General features: G+C 38.0%; 1 protein-coding gene across 1 annotated transcript; it reads right to left on the bottom strand.

Moving 5' to 3' along the window:
- Positions 1-491: 491 nt before the first annotated feature.
- LOC140156050 (probable pyruvate dehydrogenase E1 component subunit alpha, mitochondrial) lies at positions 492-14,121 on the bottom strand. The gene is made up of 9 exons (XM_072179166.1): positions 13,923-14,121; positions 12,822-12,914; positions 11,729-11,902; positions 7,217-7,343; positions 5,661-5,758; positions 5,003-5,251; positions 2,265-2,336; positions 1,630-1,796; positions 492-1,129 (listed from the first exon to the last, which is right to left on the bottom strand). Exons 1-8 carry the CDS (start codon positions 14,049-14,051, stop codon positions 1,662-1,664), a joined length of 1,077 nt encoding a protein of 358 aa, XP_072035267.1. The 5' UTR covers positions 14,052-14,121; the 3' UTR covers positions 492-1,129; positions 1,630-1,661.
- Between the last annotated feature and the right edge of the window lie 4,300 nt (positions 14,122-18,421).

The following is an 18,421-nucleotide window of genomic DNA, read 5'->3' as shown; positions in this document are numbered from 1 at the left end:
TCTTTTTCATGCTCCTTTTCGACTAAATTTTGTGTGTAGAACATCTGTTTGACTTGGGACAGCCTATTAGCTGTGCATGTCCGTGGGATTTGTAGTTTAAAATCTATTTTAGCCTGTACTAGAGTGGGCTCACATCATTTATGCTTGTTATGACGCCAGTGGCTGAACTAGGGGGTTGGGCAAGGGGGCAATGTGCCCCGGGTGCCACATTTACGGGCGCCGAAATGACGGTGGATAAAAAAACCCAATTAATTCGGCGCCCCCTCCAAGCGGGGAAAGTCAAAATTTCAACACAAATAGTCATTTGAAAGATCAATTTAAGACCGAAATTCAACATCATTGTATTTGTAACCAAATTTCATTAAAGTGGTGTTTGGGCAAATTTTGTCGCGCTGTTTTTTGGGTGCGGGCGCCATTATACATCCTTGCCCCGGGAACGTTTGTACTTTATTTTGGTGTCACTAAATAAAGGAGACCCATTATAGCAATACTGGTACACCAAAATATAACCGTATAGTATGACATTTAATATAGAGAATCCAGATACAGTGACATTCATAGAAAGTGTTAGACATTGATGAAGATATTAATAGAGCCCCATATAGCCCCTTACAAGCTCTTTGATATAACCTTTAAATAACTTATTCGGGCAGCAAAGGAAGCAAAAAGATAAATATAACAAACGTAAATAAGTAGTGGTCCATATATTGAACCTTGGGGCACCACACTTGACATTTTCCAATGGTATAAGTTACCAATTGTTTTCTAATAGACGAAGAAAGCTTTTGAACCAATACCAGCAAACATCTCATAATACCGTATTGATCATCCCATCAAATATTGAGCTTGATTATTGAGCACCAAGGTCATCGTTGACATCATTCCTAATCTAATCTTAACAAATCTATCACAACCGTACATATTGCTGTCCTTTGTATATCGTTGATCAGCATGGCACAATTCATTGTTATGATTGATGAAGTGAAAAAGCATCACAGCCTCTGATTTTACGTTGGTCTGGCCACGTGGTACATATTTCTGTGAACGTTTCTGATTCATCAGGTTCAGGGTCGTTCTTCGCCTTTTCGACAGCAATCTCCATTTCTGAGGCCACTATTTCGTCAATCTCCTGAAAGTACGATCACATACAAATTGTTTAAATCATAGAAAAAATTACTTTTGAAACCATAGCACTCACCTTACACATAAAGATAAATGACAACAAGTAGAAAGATATTGTCTAAACATTGAGTTCTACTCTTTATCCTTATTATAGTATTATTTGTAATAAACACGTTGGCTCTGCCAGCCTTTATACGTAAAAAATACTATTGCTACCCTTCTACTTATGACAGAAATTTGAAAAAACAAATTTATCAACGTAATAATGTGATGCAAGTGCAGCGAGCAGAAAGTTTTACATAATTGACCGTTATTTTAGGGTGTAATACTGAAAAGGTGCCCAAATATCGCTTTACATCCTTTCGACCTGCTCAAAAATTGTTCCCCTCTGAGGGGTACACATAATGATCACCCTGAGCCCGGATTGCAGTACTACTAAAATGCAAGAAACTCGCGATTAAAGCCAACAAGCTTATTAAAGAATAGAAAATATTTAACTCAACATACCTTCAACTCATCTGCAAAGCACGGTTGGTTTTTCAAAAGTTGATGTAAAATTTAGTTATGGGATCTTTTGACGCCATATCGTCACTTATTTGAAGGGCGTCATAATTGGCTACAGAAATAGCATGCCCGTGCAAATGACTCGTATCCATTTCGATAACAATGGGCCCCTAATTGGATAGAATAAAATCATGATTATATAAAATGAGAAACTCCATATTTTAATGATTAAGAATTATCTTTCTAAACAAACTAAGCTTGAGGTGCGTTTCTTTGTTACTTATTTACTAATTTGTTAAAATGTGTATCTTTTGTAGTTTAATGCACTTTTAAATTGATCTGTTTGAACAACTTTTTCTTTTGCGCAGGTCTTGCACAGGCAGGTATTCGTTCTTGCAGTAAAATAAATATGGGTGTGGGGATGGGGGTGGGTGGAATGTTTTTCTGAAGGGGGTGGGATGTTATGTGAGCGGAGGTGTAGGGGTGGGTACATGTGTTAGGTATGCGAAGGGACCATGATAGGTGAGCTGTAGTTAGTTGTATCCTTTACATGTTTACATTAGTCTTATGATGTACCAGGTATAACATAATGTAGAATTATAATGATTACTATCATTTTAAAAAATCAATTGACTTACATAGCCAGCTCGACAGTATTCCGCAGCCCAGCGCGTTGCTTCCCTGACTGTAAGAAGGTCCATGCCATCCACCTTAAGAAAATAATCCAATTCAGAGTGAAAGATTTGATCAACAGGTAATTTAAATCACTTCATCTTATGGTTTGATACTGTCATTTGGACCACAAATAAATCTACGAGTGGATATATGAGCAGCACATAAGCAACAAAGAGCTGTATGGAGACCTTCCAAGACTCTCAGAGAAGATCACAGAAAGGAGAACACGCTTCGCTGGGCACTGCTTCAGGAGCAAGTGTGAACCTGTCGCCAACCTGATAAAATTAGCACCCAAGAAACCCTGGTAGACCACTCCTTACATATGTAGATGTACTCAAGCAAGACACCGGACTGGAAGCATCTGACCTGGGAACGGCGATGCAGGACAGGAGGATATGGAAAACGGTCGTGGTTCGGAAAAACCACCCGAAATAAGCAAGTAAGCAAGTGGTTATAATTATGTGTTTCAAAAATGACGTTTCGTTAAAGTGCGCTTTCTTAATATCTTGTGTTTATACTATTCGCCGTTCTTCCAGTCCTATGCCTGTTTTCTTTCAGCTACTAAGGCTATTTGCACCAGCTGCTATACATTATGTTGGGCATAGTGATGTTATTTCCATGCAATACTTGCTCGATACGGTTGACTACTCATTGACAACACGTGTTTTGCACCGGGCTGAATTTCATTTCTCGGATGACTGCATGTTACTATACCAGTTCTACGGACCTTGTCGGACACCGTTCTCCGGAAGTCTTAATGTACGATCTTTTTTCAGAATATACCTTGTTCCAACTTACATCTATGAGTAAATTGTCAAATTCGCCCTATTTGTAGTAAAATGGGATGATATTCTATTGGATCGCAAATCTTAGTCTCCTACGAAGCCAGTTTGGTTACGCTCCCTCCACACATGTGGAGGGAGCGTAACCAAACTGGCTGCGTTGGAGACTGACTCTGAGGCCGCACTCGGCGTCCTAATCCAAAAAGTGGGAGATATTTCGAGTGATAGAGGTGAATAATTAACTAGCATATTAACTATTTTATCATTTTGGAAGAAAAAAAGCAAAATCAAAAAAGATCGTACATTAAGGCTTTAAATAAAACGCTCTAAAAAGGCGTAGGAAAACAGTACGGAAACGCATAAATATGCACCCATCTCCCATACGCTCACCCGAAAACACATAGTACATACTACACATGGAAAGTCCCGGAAAATCAAACATGTCAAAGAAGTGAAGTGAAGTTCATCCACTACTTTGAATTTTCGGGAACTTTTGATATGTTATTTAATTCATGTTTTCTGAAATGAATGATGATTAAATTGATTCTGTTGCAATAAGGGGTGTAAACTAAAATACCATGCAAAAATCAAGACTTTAGGTGCTGTAGTTTTGAGAAAAAAAATTGAATAAACCGTCTCAAGACGTTATTATTACGATCGAAGTCTGCCGATTGCCAGGCCATTTCCTATTGTGAAGGTAGTTTTTATTTTGAATGGCAAGCGCCAAGAATAACTGTTACACGATTAAAAAAAAACACCACCAAAGTCGTTTTGGGTTTTTTTGTTATCTCTAGCCTAAATTTTAAAGAATTCCTCCAGGTGAAATATCCTGTAAGATTATTCCAAACGGTGGCCGAATTTAAAGAAAATCAAGAAAATTAAACTTATGACAGGGTAGATTAGAAACCGGCTTCGCTCGCTTTCGCAAAACTCCCGTCACTCAAAACCCTGTATAACTATTCAAAAGGGTTCAGACCATATTTCGTATGCAGTAAACAATGGTGCCATTCCCGTGTTTATCAAAAAGCAGTAATAAATCTTGGTATTCGCCGTAGAAGTGTAGAAGTGATGATGTAACAGGATTAACTACCATTACTACCGACGTTGCGGCCAAAACCTTTGTCCTTCAGCTGGGTTGTTAATTGAGGGTCATCCGAGGTCAATCGATGTAGCAGTTGATTGATGACAGATTAACTCTAACACCCCTGCTCTTGTAGACGGACGGTTGTTCGGCTCGTACCCACACTGCTTCTTTGCATCTCCGACCAACGGGGTTCACGATCCAAAATGACAACGTCGTCAATGTCAAAACTGTGATCACTGCCCTCAATGTGTCTTTAGACAGCCGAATCGTCTATGTTGGGTTATGCGATTAGGGGTATCATTATGCAATCTTTTGCGAATTTCTAGAAAACATGTCTCAACCCAAATCTGAAATCTGGATTGCGCAAATCAACAATAGATGCATTTCGAGTGTTGTTTTAGCCACTGTTTTTGTGCCGAATTAAACAGGTTTTTGTACAAAACCTGTTTGCAAGCATTTCGGCCGTTGTGTGGCCGATTGCGATGATTTATTGTCTGGGTTAAAGTTTTTGTTATTGAAAATCAAAATTTCAAAGAATTTATTTATCATATTTATTTTAATTGTATTTAGCTTTATTTAGTCCCACAAAACCAGTGGCGGCGCCACGGGGGGATGGGGCAAAAGAGGGGTGAAAAGACACTTCTTAGCCAAAATTAGGTGAAATGCCCTCCCCCCCCAGTCGGAGGCTCTGCCCCCTTTACCCCCCCCCGATTTTTTTTCTGGCGCCGCCACTGCATAAAACTCCGCTCCACGGCAAATGGCATGACAGTATGAAAGCAGCATAAAACAAGTAGGCAGATGTTCTATTATAAAACGAGTACTTTTCTTATCTTACCCAAATTCCTGGTATGTAGTCCCCTCTGGTATAAAATTCAGTACACGCTGTCGTTCTATGGGCTTCAGAGTTTCTAGCAACCTGGTTATTCTCGCAGACAAATATAACCGGCAGATCCCACAGCTTGGCTATATTAAAGGCCTCAAATACCTGTCCCTGGTTAGCTGCACCTTCACCATAGACTGCTACACTGATGTTTCCTCTCTTTTGCCTTTTCATAGCGAGCGCCATTCCTGCGCCTAAAGGTACCTGGTTTGAATACATGGGTATGCAAAGAAGATGCAAGCCATTATTATATTAGTTGTATGAAATATAAAATGGCGTATTCAAGATTACGTATACGAGCACGAGCGTATTTCACGCGGTTGCGAATGAAATTTGATCATAACATCATTATTCTTTTTTTTTTTCGATTCGACATGAATACCTACCATTTTGAGGAGTGACTCACCTTTGTTTCCATTTTCCTATTCTGAATTTCTTAAAAGCCATACATATTATTGAAGGACTTGGTTGATAATCAGATACGTAAGGGACACGTAACCTGCTCCTGTCAGGACTTGAAACGTTTCTGTACGATCGGACGGACTTTGTAAATAAGCTGGTTCTGTATATGACTTGAAACGTACGGAAGGACTTGGTTGATAATGAGACCTACCTGCGAGCCTACAATTGCACTTCCTCCGAAGAAATTAGTCTGTTTCCTGTATAAGTGCATTGATCCTCCTTTTCCTTTCGAAGAGCCGGTGATCCTACCTGATGCAAACAACACCAATAAAGGTTACCGTTAACAGAAATGTAGGAATACGATGAAGGATTAGAAAAAGTTACTTTATAAATGTATGTCATTAGCCATGTTAGCAATTTCATAACAGAGCTTAACTGGTTCTTCTCATTAAATCGGTTTAACAAATAAACATGTACCAATCAGTACATGTCAGAGTCATTCTGTCACCTGTTTACTTCACCAGGATAACACACACACCAACACCCCTCACACCACACCAATCTCGCCTTTCTCCTTTAAATAAGTAAATTTAATGTAACGTTAAATAAATTGAAAACATATAGCTTCAATTAAAACGATGCTCCAGCATACTATATGCATATGATTAGATCTGTATACGCTGGCGAAGTTACGTAATAAATCCGATTAACTACCATAGCAATAGGTGAAAACAATTTTGAACATATCGCGCTGCACTACAAGCAGATTGAACTAATCACCTGTGTATGCCTGCAATCATTGATTGAACACAATACTGGTCTTTTCAAAGATACTAATCTTACAGGTGCAAGTGATCAGCATGATATGGTTCAATGCAGAGGTACCGCGTGAAAGTATAAGTGCAGCGCGGTATATTCAAAAATTGTTTTCACCTATTGCTATGGTAGTTAATCCGATTATTACGTAACTTCGCCAGCGTATAACATCACTGGAGTGTCTATAATAATTATATTCTTTTGTAATCTCGGCAGGAAATATTTCGATGATCTATATTTTTTCACAGTGCAATTAAGCTTGGGATTATTTGAAGAGCCCCAGCAAACACAAAACGTTTTCGACATCATTCGCAAAAGGTTAGAAAAGGTTGCCAGAAAACGTTTAAATGTCGGGTTATATAAAGGGTATAAAACCTTTTCATAACATTCAAAAGCATTTGTGGATAACCTACTGCAAATATTCTAACATAATGTTATTCAAGTGTTGACAAAATATTTGGCAAAACATGTTTGCAGAAAATATTTTATAATAACATTTTGAAAACATTAAAAAAAATATTGTTGTAGTGTGTTTCCATAAAAACCGTTTTAAAACGTTTCCGTGACCTTTATATAACCCGGCATGTGATGTTATTAAAACGTTTTTATCTAAACCAAAACCCAAAATATAACATGTTTAAAACATTTTAAAAACATTTGTGTGTTTGCTGGGTCGTGAAAAGTGCACTGCGAAATTAAAACACTTCTTTTGTATACTTTGCATTGAGTACGATCGTATTTTTGTTTTAATCAGGTAACTTCAAACAAAGGTGATTCTTTGGTCAGACGATTATAAAACAAACTGAATAAAAACCGAACTACTTTAAGTTTGAAGTTTCTAACAAAGAGTATAGACAAAAGTATCGGTAATACTAATAACGTATAAAATTGTATAAAAAATAAACCACAAAATTACTTTGCTTTTGGAAGTTACTCTGCTAGTTTACTCACCTGTTATTTCAGCTAGAATTTGATGAGGGGATAGTCCTTTGAGATAAGCCCATGCATGATTTCTATGAGAGCACGATATGGCGTCATCTGGCTTTAGAGCCGCAAACATACCAACGGCACACGCTTCCTAAAATCAAAGAACATACGTGCAGGTTGTATTGAAAATGATTGGTACCCATCAACTTCAAGTGATTATAGACAAGACTGTCATATTAAAATGAAACATAAGAGGTATTTGATTTATAGATACATTTTATGAAAGTTCATTAAAACTATAAATCCTGGGCATTTTATGAGGATCCATGTTGCATATTAAAGTTAGCATGCAATAAACACATTTTGGTACAGCCTGTATTGTCATGATTGTAACTCGCCAAGAAGACACTTAAAATATTGTATTTGTTGATTTATACGGAAGTAACTAAGGGCCATGTGGGTTCGCTTTGTAACGCAAGAAGTCAGGATCTTGTGATCACAAATCCCGACTTCTTGTGTTCCTGACTTAGCCAGTTTGAAATAAAGACAAAGTAAAGATATCAAAATAAAGAAATAGTTAAGACAACTCAGGATCTCAAGAACTCATGAAATCTGTTCAATTTTTACGGCGTTGGTATTTTAATTGTAAGCACATCCACGTTAGTTATCTCGAGATCCTATTTTCTTGACTTAAAGTCAGGAACTCATGAACTCAAGCCACGCTTGAGTTCCTGACTTCCTGACTTCAAGTCAGGAACACAGGATCACGAGATCCTGACTTCATGACTTTAAAGTCAGGAACTCGTGAACTCAAGCCGCGCTTGAGTTCTTGAGTTCCTGACTTCATGATTTTAAAGTCAGGAACTCGTGAACACAAGCCGCGCTTGAGTTCACGACTTCCTGACTTTGAACTCAGGAACACAAGAACTCAAGCGCCGCTTGAGTTCACGACTTCCTGACTTTGAACTCAGGAACACAAGAACTCAAGCGCCGCTTGTGTTCACGACTTCCTGACTTTGAACTCAGGAACACAAGAACTCAAGCGCCGCTCGTGTTCACGACTTCCTGACTTTGAACTCAGGAAGTCATGAACACACGAACTCAAGCACGGCTTGAGTTCGTGAGTTTGTGACGAACTAAACTCGTCATATACTCGGATATCACTTATTAATTATTTATTTAATCTATTTTTTTTCATTTTAGCTTAATCATTGTTAATTTAGCAGTTGTGTTTGTAATTGCAATTAGAAACGTTGTAATAAAACATGATTTTAAATATTTATAAATTAATTTTCTCTGAGGACTGGTGGTGTGTCTAATAATCAGGTAATGATGGTCGACGACGACGACGACGATAATGATGATGATGATGATAATCAATACACAAATGATAAAGAGAAATAAACATGCCTGGCATATATACTACGTGTATATTACCTAGCTGGGGGGTTTACACCCCCCAGCTAGGTACTGTAATGCTCTCCGATTCTTCTTTCTTTCTTCTTCTGGCAACAAAACTTCAAAATGCTTCTCCTCCTACATATTACACCCTACAATTACAACTTGCACACATGTATCGGCTATATCCAGTGCCCATAGGGTGCAAACAGAATTGGGATCAAATGTCATTAAAGGGGCATTTTCGGTATATAACCAAATATCTTCAAAATGCTTCTTCTGCCACATATTACATAGCACAATGTCGTCACTTACACATGTGCATCGGCTTTACCAGTGCCCATACCTTGCACACAGAATTGGGGTCAAAGGTCATTAAGGGGTAAAATCTTACAATTGCATTATCTGGACATCTGTAAGGGGTATGGGGCTCAAACTCAATACAATAAATCTCATGACCAAGGGAACATTTTGCGGGGGTCAGGTCAAAGGTCATGCAGAGGTCAAATTTTAGAAACGCATTTCCTGGACATCTGCAAGGGGTACGGGGCTCAAACTTGGTGACAACAAACTTAATGATCAGGGGAACATGTTGGAACACTTTGCAGGGGTCAGGTCAAAGGTTATCTGGGGTAAAATCTTTATAACTTCATTTTCTGGATATCTGCAAGGGGTATGGGGCTCAAACTCAGTGACAACAAATCTCATGACCAGGGGACCATTTTGCAGGGGTCAGGTCAAAGGTCATGTAGAGGTCAAATTTTCTAAATGCATTTTCTGGACATCTGTTAGGGGTACGGGGCTCAAACTCCACAACAACAAACTTACTGACCTGGGGAACATTTTGGAACATTTTGGAACACTGTGCAAGGGTCATGTCAAAGGTCATCTGGGGTCAAATCGTAGAATTTTATTTTCTGGATATCTGTAAGAGGTACGGGGCTTAAACATGGTGACAACAAACCTCAAGACCAGGGGAACATTATGGAACATCATGTATAGGTCAGGTCAAAGGTCATCTGGGGTCAAATCTTAGAATTGAATTTTTTGGACATCTGTTAGGAGTACGGGACTCAAACTTGGTGAAAACAAACCCCATGACCAGGGGAGCATTTTTGGATCATTTTGTAGGGTCAGATACCTCCACAACACCAACATGCCCCAGCTAGGTTTGTGGTCTATGACCACCATTTGCCACTAGTTTATATTCTATTTTTAAGATGGACAAATTGACCTCTTGGCTCCTTGCTTTTATGCATGGTAAAAGTCGGGTTGGCCTTGAAGAAAATATATATATTACATGCTGTTCGGGTTGACCTTACAATGTTTGTACACTCATAAATTGACCTGTGAACGAATTGGATATAACACATCATACTCCACAACGTCAGGTTAACTTTCTTGTTGAATGGAAGCCTCGAGGTCACTGAACTGTGTCTTTGGAAATTATGTCTTTTTTGGCTCGTAGCAAATGATAGTATAATGTGTATGCAAAATCATAGGTGAGCAGGGTAGATGACATGACACGTGCTCTTTGTTCAAATATTACAAATATTAAACATGATTGGCAAACATTAGCGTTTCATATTGCTTGCAACCACCCGGTCACCCCCCTCCCCCCCCCCAATTATTGTTAGAGCCAACACTATTATTGTCCGTCCCTGTCTCAGTATCAAAACAACATTGACTGGACTGTGAGGAGGGGGAGTGAAGATTGCATAGTTAAAATTACTGAAATCCCTCATCACTGCCATCATCATCTTTTTTCATCACCACCATCATCTGACATCATCAGTATTATCCATTATCATCATCATCATCATCATCATCATTCATCATCATCATCATCTTGTGATCATTAACATCATCATCATCATCATCATTACCTGATAATACTAGACACATCATCACAGCAACGAATTTGGGCGATATTCGATACTGCAAACGATCATTTCTGGATCACTTTCGTTCATTTTTCGTTCATTCTTTAAATCAAAATACCGGGCAAGTATGTCGGTAAATGTGTCTATTTTATGTATTTTTTGTGCTAATTTTATTACAAAATATTTGATATCAATCCTAGTTGCACTCCCATTCGAGTATATGACAAGTTTAGTTCGGTGTCACCTACCAGCTGAGAGAGCCTAAATGCATCCATATAATATCAAATGATGGCGCTAGCAACACACGTGCTAAAGTCACAAACTCACGAACTCAAGCCGTGCTTGAGTTCTTGTGTTCGTGACTTCCTGAGTTCAAAGTCAGGAAGTCGTGAACACAAAGTTCTTGTGTTCCACAAGTCAGGAAGGCGCTTGAGTTCACGTGTTCCTGACTTTAAAGTCATGAAGTCAGGAACTCAAGAACTCAAGCGCGGCTTGAGTTCACGAGTTCCTGACTTTAAAGTCATGAAGTCAGGATCTCGTGATCCTGTGTTCCTGACTTGAAGTCAGGAAGTCAGGAACTCAAGCATGGCTTGAGTTCATGAGTTCCTGACTTTAAGTCAAGAAAATAGGATCTCGAGATAACTAACGTGGATGTGCTTACAATTAAAATACCAACGCCGTAAAAATTGAACAGATTTCATGAGTTCTTGAGATCCTGAGTTGTCTTAACTATTTCTTTATTTTGATATCTTTACTTTGTCTTTATTTCAAACTGGCTAAGTCAGGAACACAAGATGTCGGGATTTGTGATCACAAGAAGATACTGACTTCTTGCGCTACAAAGCAACCCGCATGGCCCTTAGTTACTTCCGTAGATTTACGAAGGCTGGGGCTGGTCATGGCAATCCTCTTTCAAAAATTTGTATACTACAAATGATAAACGAATTCAAATCTTCTCATTGGAAATGTAGGGGAACACTACGAAAATATTTACTACCACAGCTCTGCAGGACAGCTGACTTCTCTGCATTTGTCGCTCGTAATTATGTGATCAACATGATCAAGCGAATAGGTATAAAAATACATGACACTGAAGAAAGGTGATCCCGATTCCATTCAGTTTTTAAAAGGGATGTGGGCGATTTCATGCATTTTTGTTTTATTACCAGCAGAACTTAAAAGAGATAACAATTAGTCAAAAAATTAAATTTCCCTTTACTTATAAAGATTTGTCAACACTTGGCGCAACCCCTACCTGTCCAGTTGAGAGATGAGATTGTCCTCGAACATGATTCGACTTGAATAGATCCCAAATGGCCTCCTCCATACAGCGTATCATCTTCATGTGTCGATAGTAAATAAGAGCATCTGCTTTTGTAAGAGACGCCTCCGCAGATGGACCAGATTCAAGTTTATGCAATTTGAAGTTCTAATTTCATGGGAAAAACAAGAAAAGAAAATGCCATATAAAATACTAATTTCACTAATAGATTCGACAGTAACGTAAAATTGCGTTGTCAGAAAAGTATATTTTTATATAACATAAAAAGCAGTGGTCATAGAGCAGATCCTTGACGGAAAGAAACATTATTATACGGGATTAGAAAAAAATGTTATTTAACAGTCAATATTAATGGGTATATTTTTACGGGAAAATTTTCTGGACACGTGACTAATGCGTATCAATGTGAGTGTGACCTCGAGCCTGATCTCTGACCCCCGGCGGTGACCTCACTATTCAAGTCTTAGTAATTTTGAATTGGAATAGTATTCTTAGCTGCAATTTCGATAGAAATTTGTGTATTGCAATTTTATTGAATATCATGCAATCTTAATTTCTTCACAATATCATCAAAATGTAATTTCAAAAATATCTACCTACGGAAAAAATATTTGTCTACGGAAACTCTTACCATAATATTATTAACTTGCGACAAGTTATTTATTTTGCATCAAAGGAGGAATTCTTCCTATTCAAATACATTGGTAGACCACCCGCTGTGCTCGGGGTCACATTCCATAATGCTAATATGTCTGCGCCCATGGGTGTCACGTGTCCAGAAAATTTTCCCGTGAAAATTTGCTTTAAAGTTAAAGATCGTTGCGATGCATAAGCCGGTAAGCCCTTGAGTCTCGAAATTGTCAAGGACTTACCGTTCTCTCAAACGAACGTAATTTTTTTCGTGGTTTAATCTTCTTAATAAGTATGTAAAGAAGACGATTTCCTTTAATCACTGCATATGCACTGAGCTATATACTAGTACGTCTACTTCTCTATTCTTCATTTCACTAAATTTGCTAATATAAATGTTTCTTAGGTAATAAAACAATTCACAAGAAAGTCTTACAGTTACAGGAAGTCTAATTTCTTCATTGAATGCCGCAACACTCTGCACCGTCCTATACGGTATCATCGGTGCACGTATCTGCCTTATAGTTCGCTGTATTTGGAAAATACATAGATATACATTATTCATATTCGTGATTTCCGTTTCTGTACATAGGATACTCGCACAAATGGGGGCACGCTCTCCCACATAAAAGGCATGGGACACTTCTGTGTGTGGAGGTCCCATATGCATCTGCCATACTCTGCTATAAGACGAACAATAGTGTTGTAGCCGGTGGTCTTGATGTCTCGAGGACACTTGTTCAGGTTGCGACGGAGGAAGCAAAGGGATCTCATTCCTTTCATGGTGATGTTGTCGACATGTTTGTTCCAAGACAACTTGTTGGTATTCAGCTCGACACCTAGGTACTTGGCTGATGGAACTGCCTCTAGTGGATGATCATGAATTGAGTATGTGGATATGATGGGTGAGGATCTTTGTCAAATGCTTTTGAAAAGTCGAGAAGTATGAGGTTTGTTTAAAATCCGTTGTCCAGGATAACATAAATACACTTTTGGAATTTGTCATGGTTACGTGTTTACGTACTAAACCTGATGGCTAAATCAAATTTTAGGCTTTCTGGTGCCCTCTTATCCGGGCCTCTTATACAACTATGGTCATCACGTGTCCCCCATTTATGAATGTAGGCCTATATAGATTCATATGAACAGGATGAAGACCACGATTGACATACCCTTACCCCCCCTTACACACACACCCATATCCACCCCCTCACGCGCATGATGTAACTAATATACCACCTGAGATTTGAATTTTTAAAAGAGCTATATCTTCGAGATGTAAGCTGATGTGTCCTGGTTTGCTAACCCTATCTCATTCAAGTCCAGTAACAAAACAACGTTGTCAAAATAGTGACATAAAACGTTGTAGATGTAGATAGTCAAGCCAACAGATAAATGGTGAAGATCCGCAGTATAATATATTGGCATTTATAAATTCCATAGAGCTCTCGGAGTATAATATTTTGAAGGAATAATAACACTGATATTGGCTTTCTAACTATAATAAATGTAGTTAACCTGACAGATAAATACATACCTGAAATAGGCATCCGACTCGGTGAAAGGACAGCATGATGTATACTAGATCAGTAATACCGGTAATTTTATTTTGTTTTACTTCAGTGATTCCCCTGATACATTTTCCAGTATCAGTGAGTGTATTCATTATTCTTTTGACAAAACAATAAATATGGCCTGATAGCCAAAATGTCTATTATTCTGTATAATACCAAGGCTTTTCCGTGTCAATTGGTCTAATGCATGCGATTTACGGTATTATCTTCATAGTCATATTCATGCAAGAGTTTATGGCAAGCCAAGGGGGCCAAAAGCGTGGAACAGCTACGCGTAGCTTCTTTCTCGTTACGAGCAGCTGTTTGACCAATCAAAATAGTCAAATTTAATCACGTGGTTGGGTCGTTAGCTGCGCGTAGTATAGTTATAGGTATCCTCTTTCACAATTATTATCTTGTAATTAATTTACGGAATTAGCATAGATAACGAACGGATAAGTTTACACCGTGTTTAATAGCAAGTAACTTTATACTCGGGCTGTATTAGCGGTGCAGGGGATATGAAGGTCAAACAACAACAACTACTGATATAAAGCGCTGTGTAAAGATATTGCAGGGAAAGCGATATCACATGCCACTGTGTAAATATGGAGAGACTAAAATGGGTCATCAATTTTTTTCGGAACGGGGGGGTCCTAAATTTACAAAAAGTCGGCGTCAATAAATTGCGGCCCTCACTATTTCGGCATCAAAATGTTATGACCCCGACACCCACCACCGATACACCGTACCCCCTAGACAGGCTAAAATTGTATTGAAATCAGTCTTTTTGAATACAATAAACACACTATCTGTAGTCATCTTGTGCCTCCCTACATTTTGTCATTATCAATTTATGACCCCCCCCCTCCCCTTATTTTTCTTTCCAAAAAGTATGACCCCTATATTTGGGATCCCCTTCCGAAGAAAATGATAGCCCCCTAAATATAGAACAATCATCATTCTGTTCAGATATTACTTTAATAGCACCTATACCATTTTTTTGCTGATATACTACAGATATTTTCATTTCCAAAAATTAACAACGTAATATTTGTGAGAGAGGATGTTTACATCAGCTCCACGTGTTTAAAACCGCGATTCTGATTGGTTAATAAGCTGCACGTAACGAGAAAGAAGCTGCGCGTAGCTAGTCCCACGTTCTGAGCCGCTTAGCTTGCCATAAGAGTTACCCTACCGTATCAAGAAAGACTATATTAATATAGCTTTCGGAATAAAGCCTGGGGCCATATGATTCCAAATACTCGTTCAATGATCGCCAGAATTTTAATCTCCTAAGCATGCTCCTAAGTCCTAAGTGGAGATTCCCGGGTGGAGATTATCCCGTTACTTCTATTCAATGAGTCACCAAACTTGAATGACCAGCCACTTCTGCCAAGCTATTGATCTCCACGATGGTTATGCGACTCTACCACGGCTCATTGATCGTCACTCCCACAATTTCCTCATAGGAATTGACCCTACATATACATTGACCTGTACCGGAAGGCTTGTAAAAGAGACTGTATAATGACGTCAGTTAGTCAATCAGCTGTTCGAAGTCGCCAGTTTTGATCATAGCTTGCAGTTTCATCCATGATTGTACAGTACGTCGAGTACGACAGCAACTTAGCTCACTTCCAGTAATTTTTACCGGCGTTACCTCTGCTGTTACGTAACGCAATGTTGAAAATCAGGTGGCAAATACGGTTTTTCAGAAAACATTAAAAAAATGGAATACACGAGTCGTTTCTCCCTTCATTTATATATTGAGCCCATAGATAATGAAACAAGAGTATAAGGCAAAGAAGAACGTGTAAAAGTTGAATTATTGTAGAAAAAATGAAAGCTTTTGGTGCGCGAAGTAGCCTAAAATGCATGTCACGATCACTAAAATGGTTATATCTACAGCTTTGAGGAAACGCCGGTCGTATGCTTTTCTGTTATGATAAACATTAATTAACCACAGCTTGTATTAAATTTTCAGCGAAAATGAGCGGTGGACCAACCTAGTCGTAGGTTGAAAAGTTGCGTTTTTTGAGGCCTCGTGTCTTAAGGGCACGTTGCAAGTGTCACGATGCTTCACGAAATGGATCCCAGCCGGCGCTGCCTTATGTCCATGTTATATTGAATAATATAGCAGTTATTAAAAACGTCTATTGTTATAAATTTTATTAATGCAAAATACTCTATTGTGTATCAAAATATTGTAGTCGTCAAAGAAGGTAGTATCATCTCATTTAACTGAAGTACAAGCAGTTTTGAAAAGATTGTTGTTGAGTGAGATACTTGATCATGTTGAACGAGAAATAAGATAGTAAAAGAATACCCTTGAGCCGGAACAAGATGCGATGGCTTTATAGTGGACAGAGCGAAGGTCTGCAGTGCGAAAGGTTGAGAGTTCGATTCCCATGTTATTCTTATCGATGAGTTGGAATTTTTCAGTTCGGTTTTCTTTTTTTTCCTCTCCCTTTTGTCTTTAATAATATAGGCCTAATGAATGTCAGCTTGAAGGCCCACTTTTTTCATGATTTATTTCTTGTTGCTAAGTATTTCATATTTAGGCCTAATCCTACATTCGATTTGATATCTTTTAAAAAAATTGCATTCAAGTTCAGTAGCTTTCAATATGAAATAAAGCATATCAAACTTAAGGGCTGGGGTATGAACGTTTGGACGGTATTTATTTTGGGACATTAGAGCACATCAGACATATCGAATTGCATTCTGAATACGAAGAATGTCATTCTGATATCAAATAATTTTGATTTTTGAAATTCGCAATTTAATACACATTTTATGGCAAATCATTAAAATTGATATTTTTGATATTTAACAGTACTTGAAGTGAACTTTATAAATCTGATGATTTATACTTAAAGTGTATGTAGGTGGGATGAAAAGCCGACGATCAATTGAAAATTTTGACCTTTCGTATTGAAGATATGGATTTTTTTTCCCAAAACACCAAAAAAAATTAGGTCTTTTTTTTTTAATAAATCCATATCTTCAATATGAAATGTCAAAATTTTCAATTGACCGTCGGCTTTTTCTCCCTGCTACATACACTTTAAGAATATATCATTAGATTTATATAATTCACTTCGAGGACTGTTATATATCAAAAATTTGAAAAATATCAAATTTTTATAATTTGTCATAAAATTTGTATTATATTGTGATTTTCAAAAAATGTAAATTATTTGATATCAGAAAGACATGCTTCGTATTCAGAATGCAATTCGATAGGTCTGAGGTGCTCTCATGTCGCACAAAAAATACTGTCGAAACGCAATAAACGCTCATTTTAGATCCCTTAAGTAATTTTAAAAGTTCAAGAATCAAATAAAGGAACGTCAACACAGATTTTCACGATTTTATTTATTGGACTAGACCCCTCCCCTATCGACAACATATTTTATGAGCTTTTATGCATACATATCAAATCATGAGATGCACGAATTTCAAACCTAATATTTTGGCATATTTGTCATTTTTACACAATGTCCAACTTACACACCTCGGATTACACCTAATTGGAATCAGCCAAGCATTATGCAGTTACTGTCCGTTTTTCCTATTCAGTGCACACACAGCGCTCCAATTGATGATTGACCTCTGGCTCACTCACTGTACTGTATGTATAGGCAAAGGACTAGTTAGTGGGCTGGTGGGAAAACCCTTCACCCAATAATACTTAATAGCCACAGAAGCTCACGTGTGAATTATAATGTTCATCCTTAACATACTACAATTTGAAGTAAAAAATTTCACGGGAAAGCTGTTGTCGAGCTGTTTTCCCGAACAGAGTCTTCCAAAATTTCATAACAGTCGGACGTGTAATTTCAATGGCAAAATGTGCTCACAGCTGACTCGTGATAGCTCCAACTTCGTATGAGCACCATCGTGTGATCGGTTTGATGTTTCTCATTTACTTGTGTGATACGATCACAATAACTGTGACAAGTTTGACATGAGTTGTACCATCAACATGCCTGGATAACAATAAGCAGACTATTGTTCTCATTTCGGGAACAAAGGCCACGCTCACTATTGTTACTGTGCGTTTGCTTTGTAATGGTGCATCCAACTGAAATTATAATACCTATTTCATCACAGCACATTGAAATATCGCACAGGTAAATCAGAAACATATGTTTATGGATTTAACCAGGGCTATGAGACACATCCCTGAATTAACATAGTTGAGCTGTTTTCAATGAGGTTTATCTTGGTTTAAGGGGACTCGATCTTTTGTGCGTAATTATAGAGGGCCATGGGATTCACTCTATCATTTAAAAAATTATTTGAAGAAGTCAAAGAGCCCTATAAGAATAAAAACTGTAGTGTAATTCACGCCAGACACAACATCTTTATATGACAAAATTAATTTTTGTAATCGATCAAAAACAAACGTTTTATATCAATTTTAAATTTAGCCTGAATCCGTAAATATGGTACCTCTCGCCCTTTTTTAGGTCGA

This window comes from Amphiura filiformis, chromosome 1 (genome assembly GCF_039555335.1).
Source record: "Amphiura filiformis chromosome 1, Afil_fr2py, whole genome shotgun sequence".
NCBI classification, from domain to species: Eukaryota; Metazoa; Echinodermata; class Ophiuroidea; order Amphilepidida; family Amphiuridae; genus Amphiura; species Amphiura filiformis.
The sequence above is the reverse complement of the archived record's forward strand: the minus strand, read 5'-3'. Positions and strand labels throughout refer to the sequence as shown.

Coding starts and splice junctions, on each gene's coding strand:
- LOC140156050 (XM_072179166.1), bottom strand. CDS start 14,051: ATGAATACACTCACTGATACTGGAAAATGTATCAGGGGAATCACTGAA. Junction 7,344..11,728: donor CTCATCTCTCAACTGGACAG/GTAGGGGTTGCG, acceptor CTTTGATTTTAG/GAAGCGTGTGCCGTTGGTAT. Junction 5,759..7,216: donor AATTCTAGCTGAAATAACAG/GTGAGTAAACTA, acceptor TGTTTGCATCAG/GTAGGATCACCGGCTCTTCG.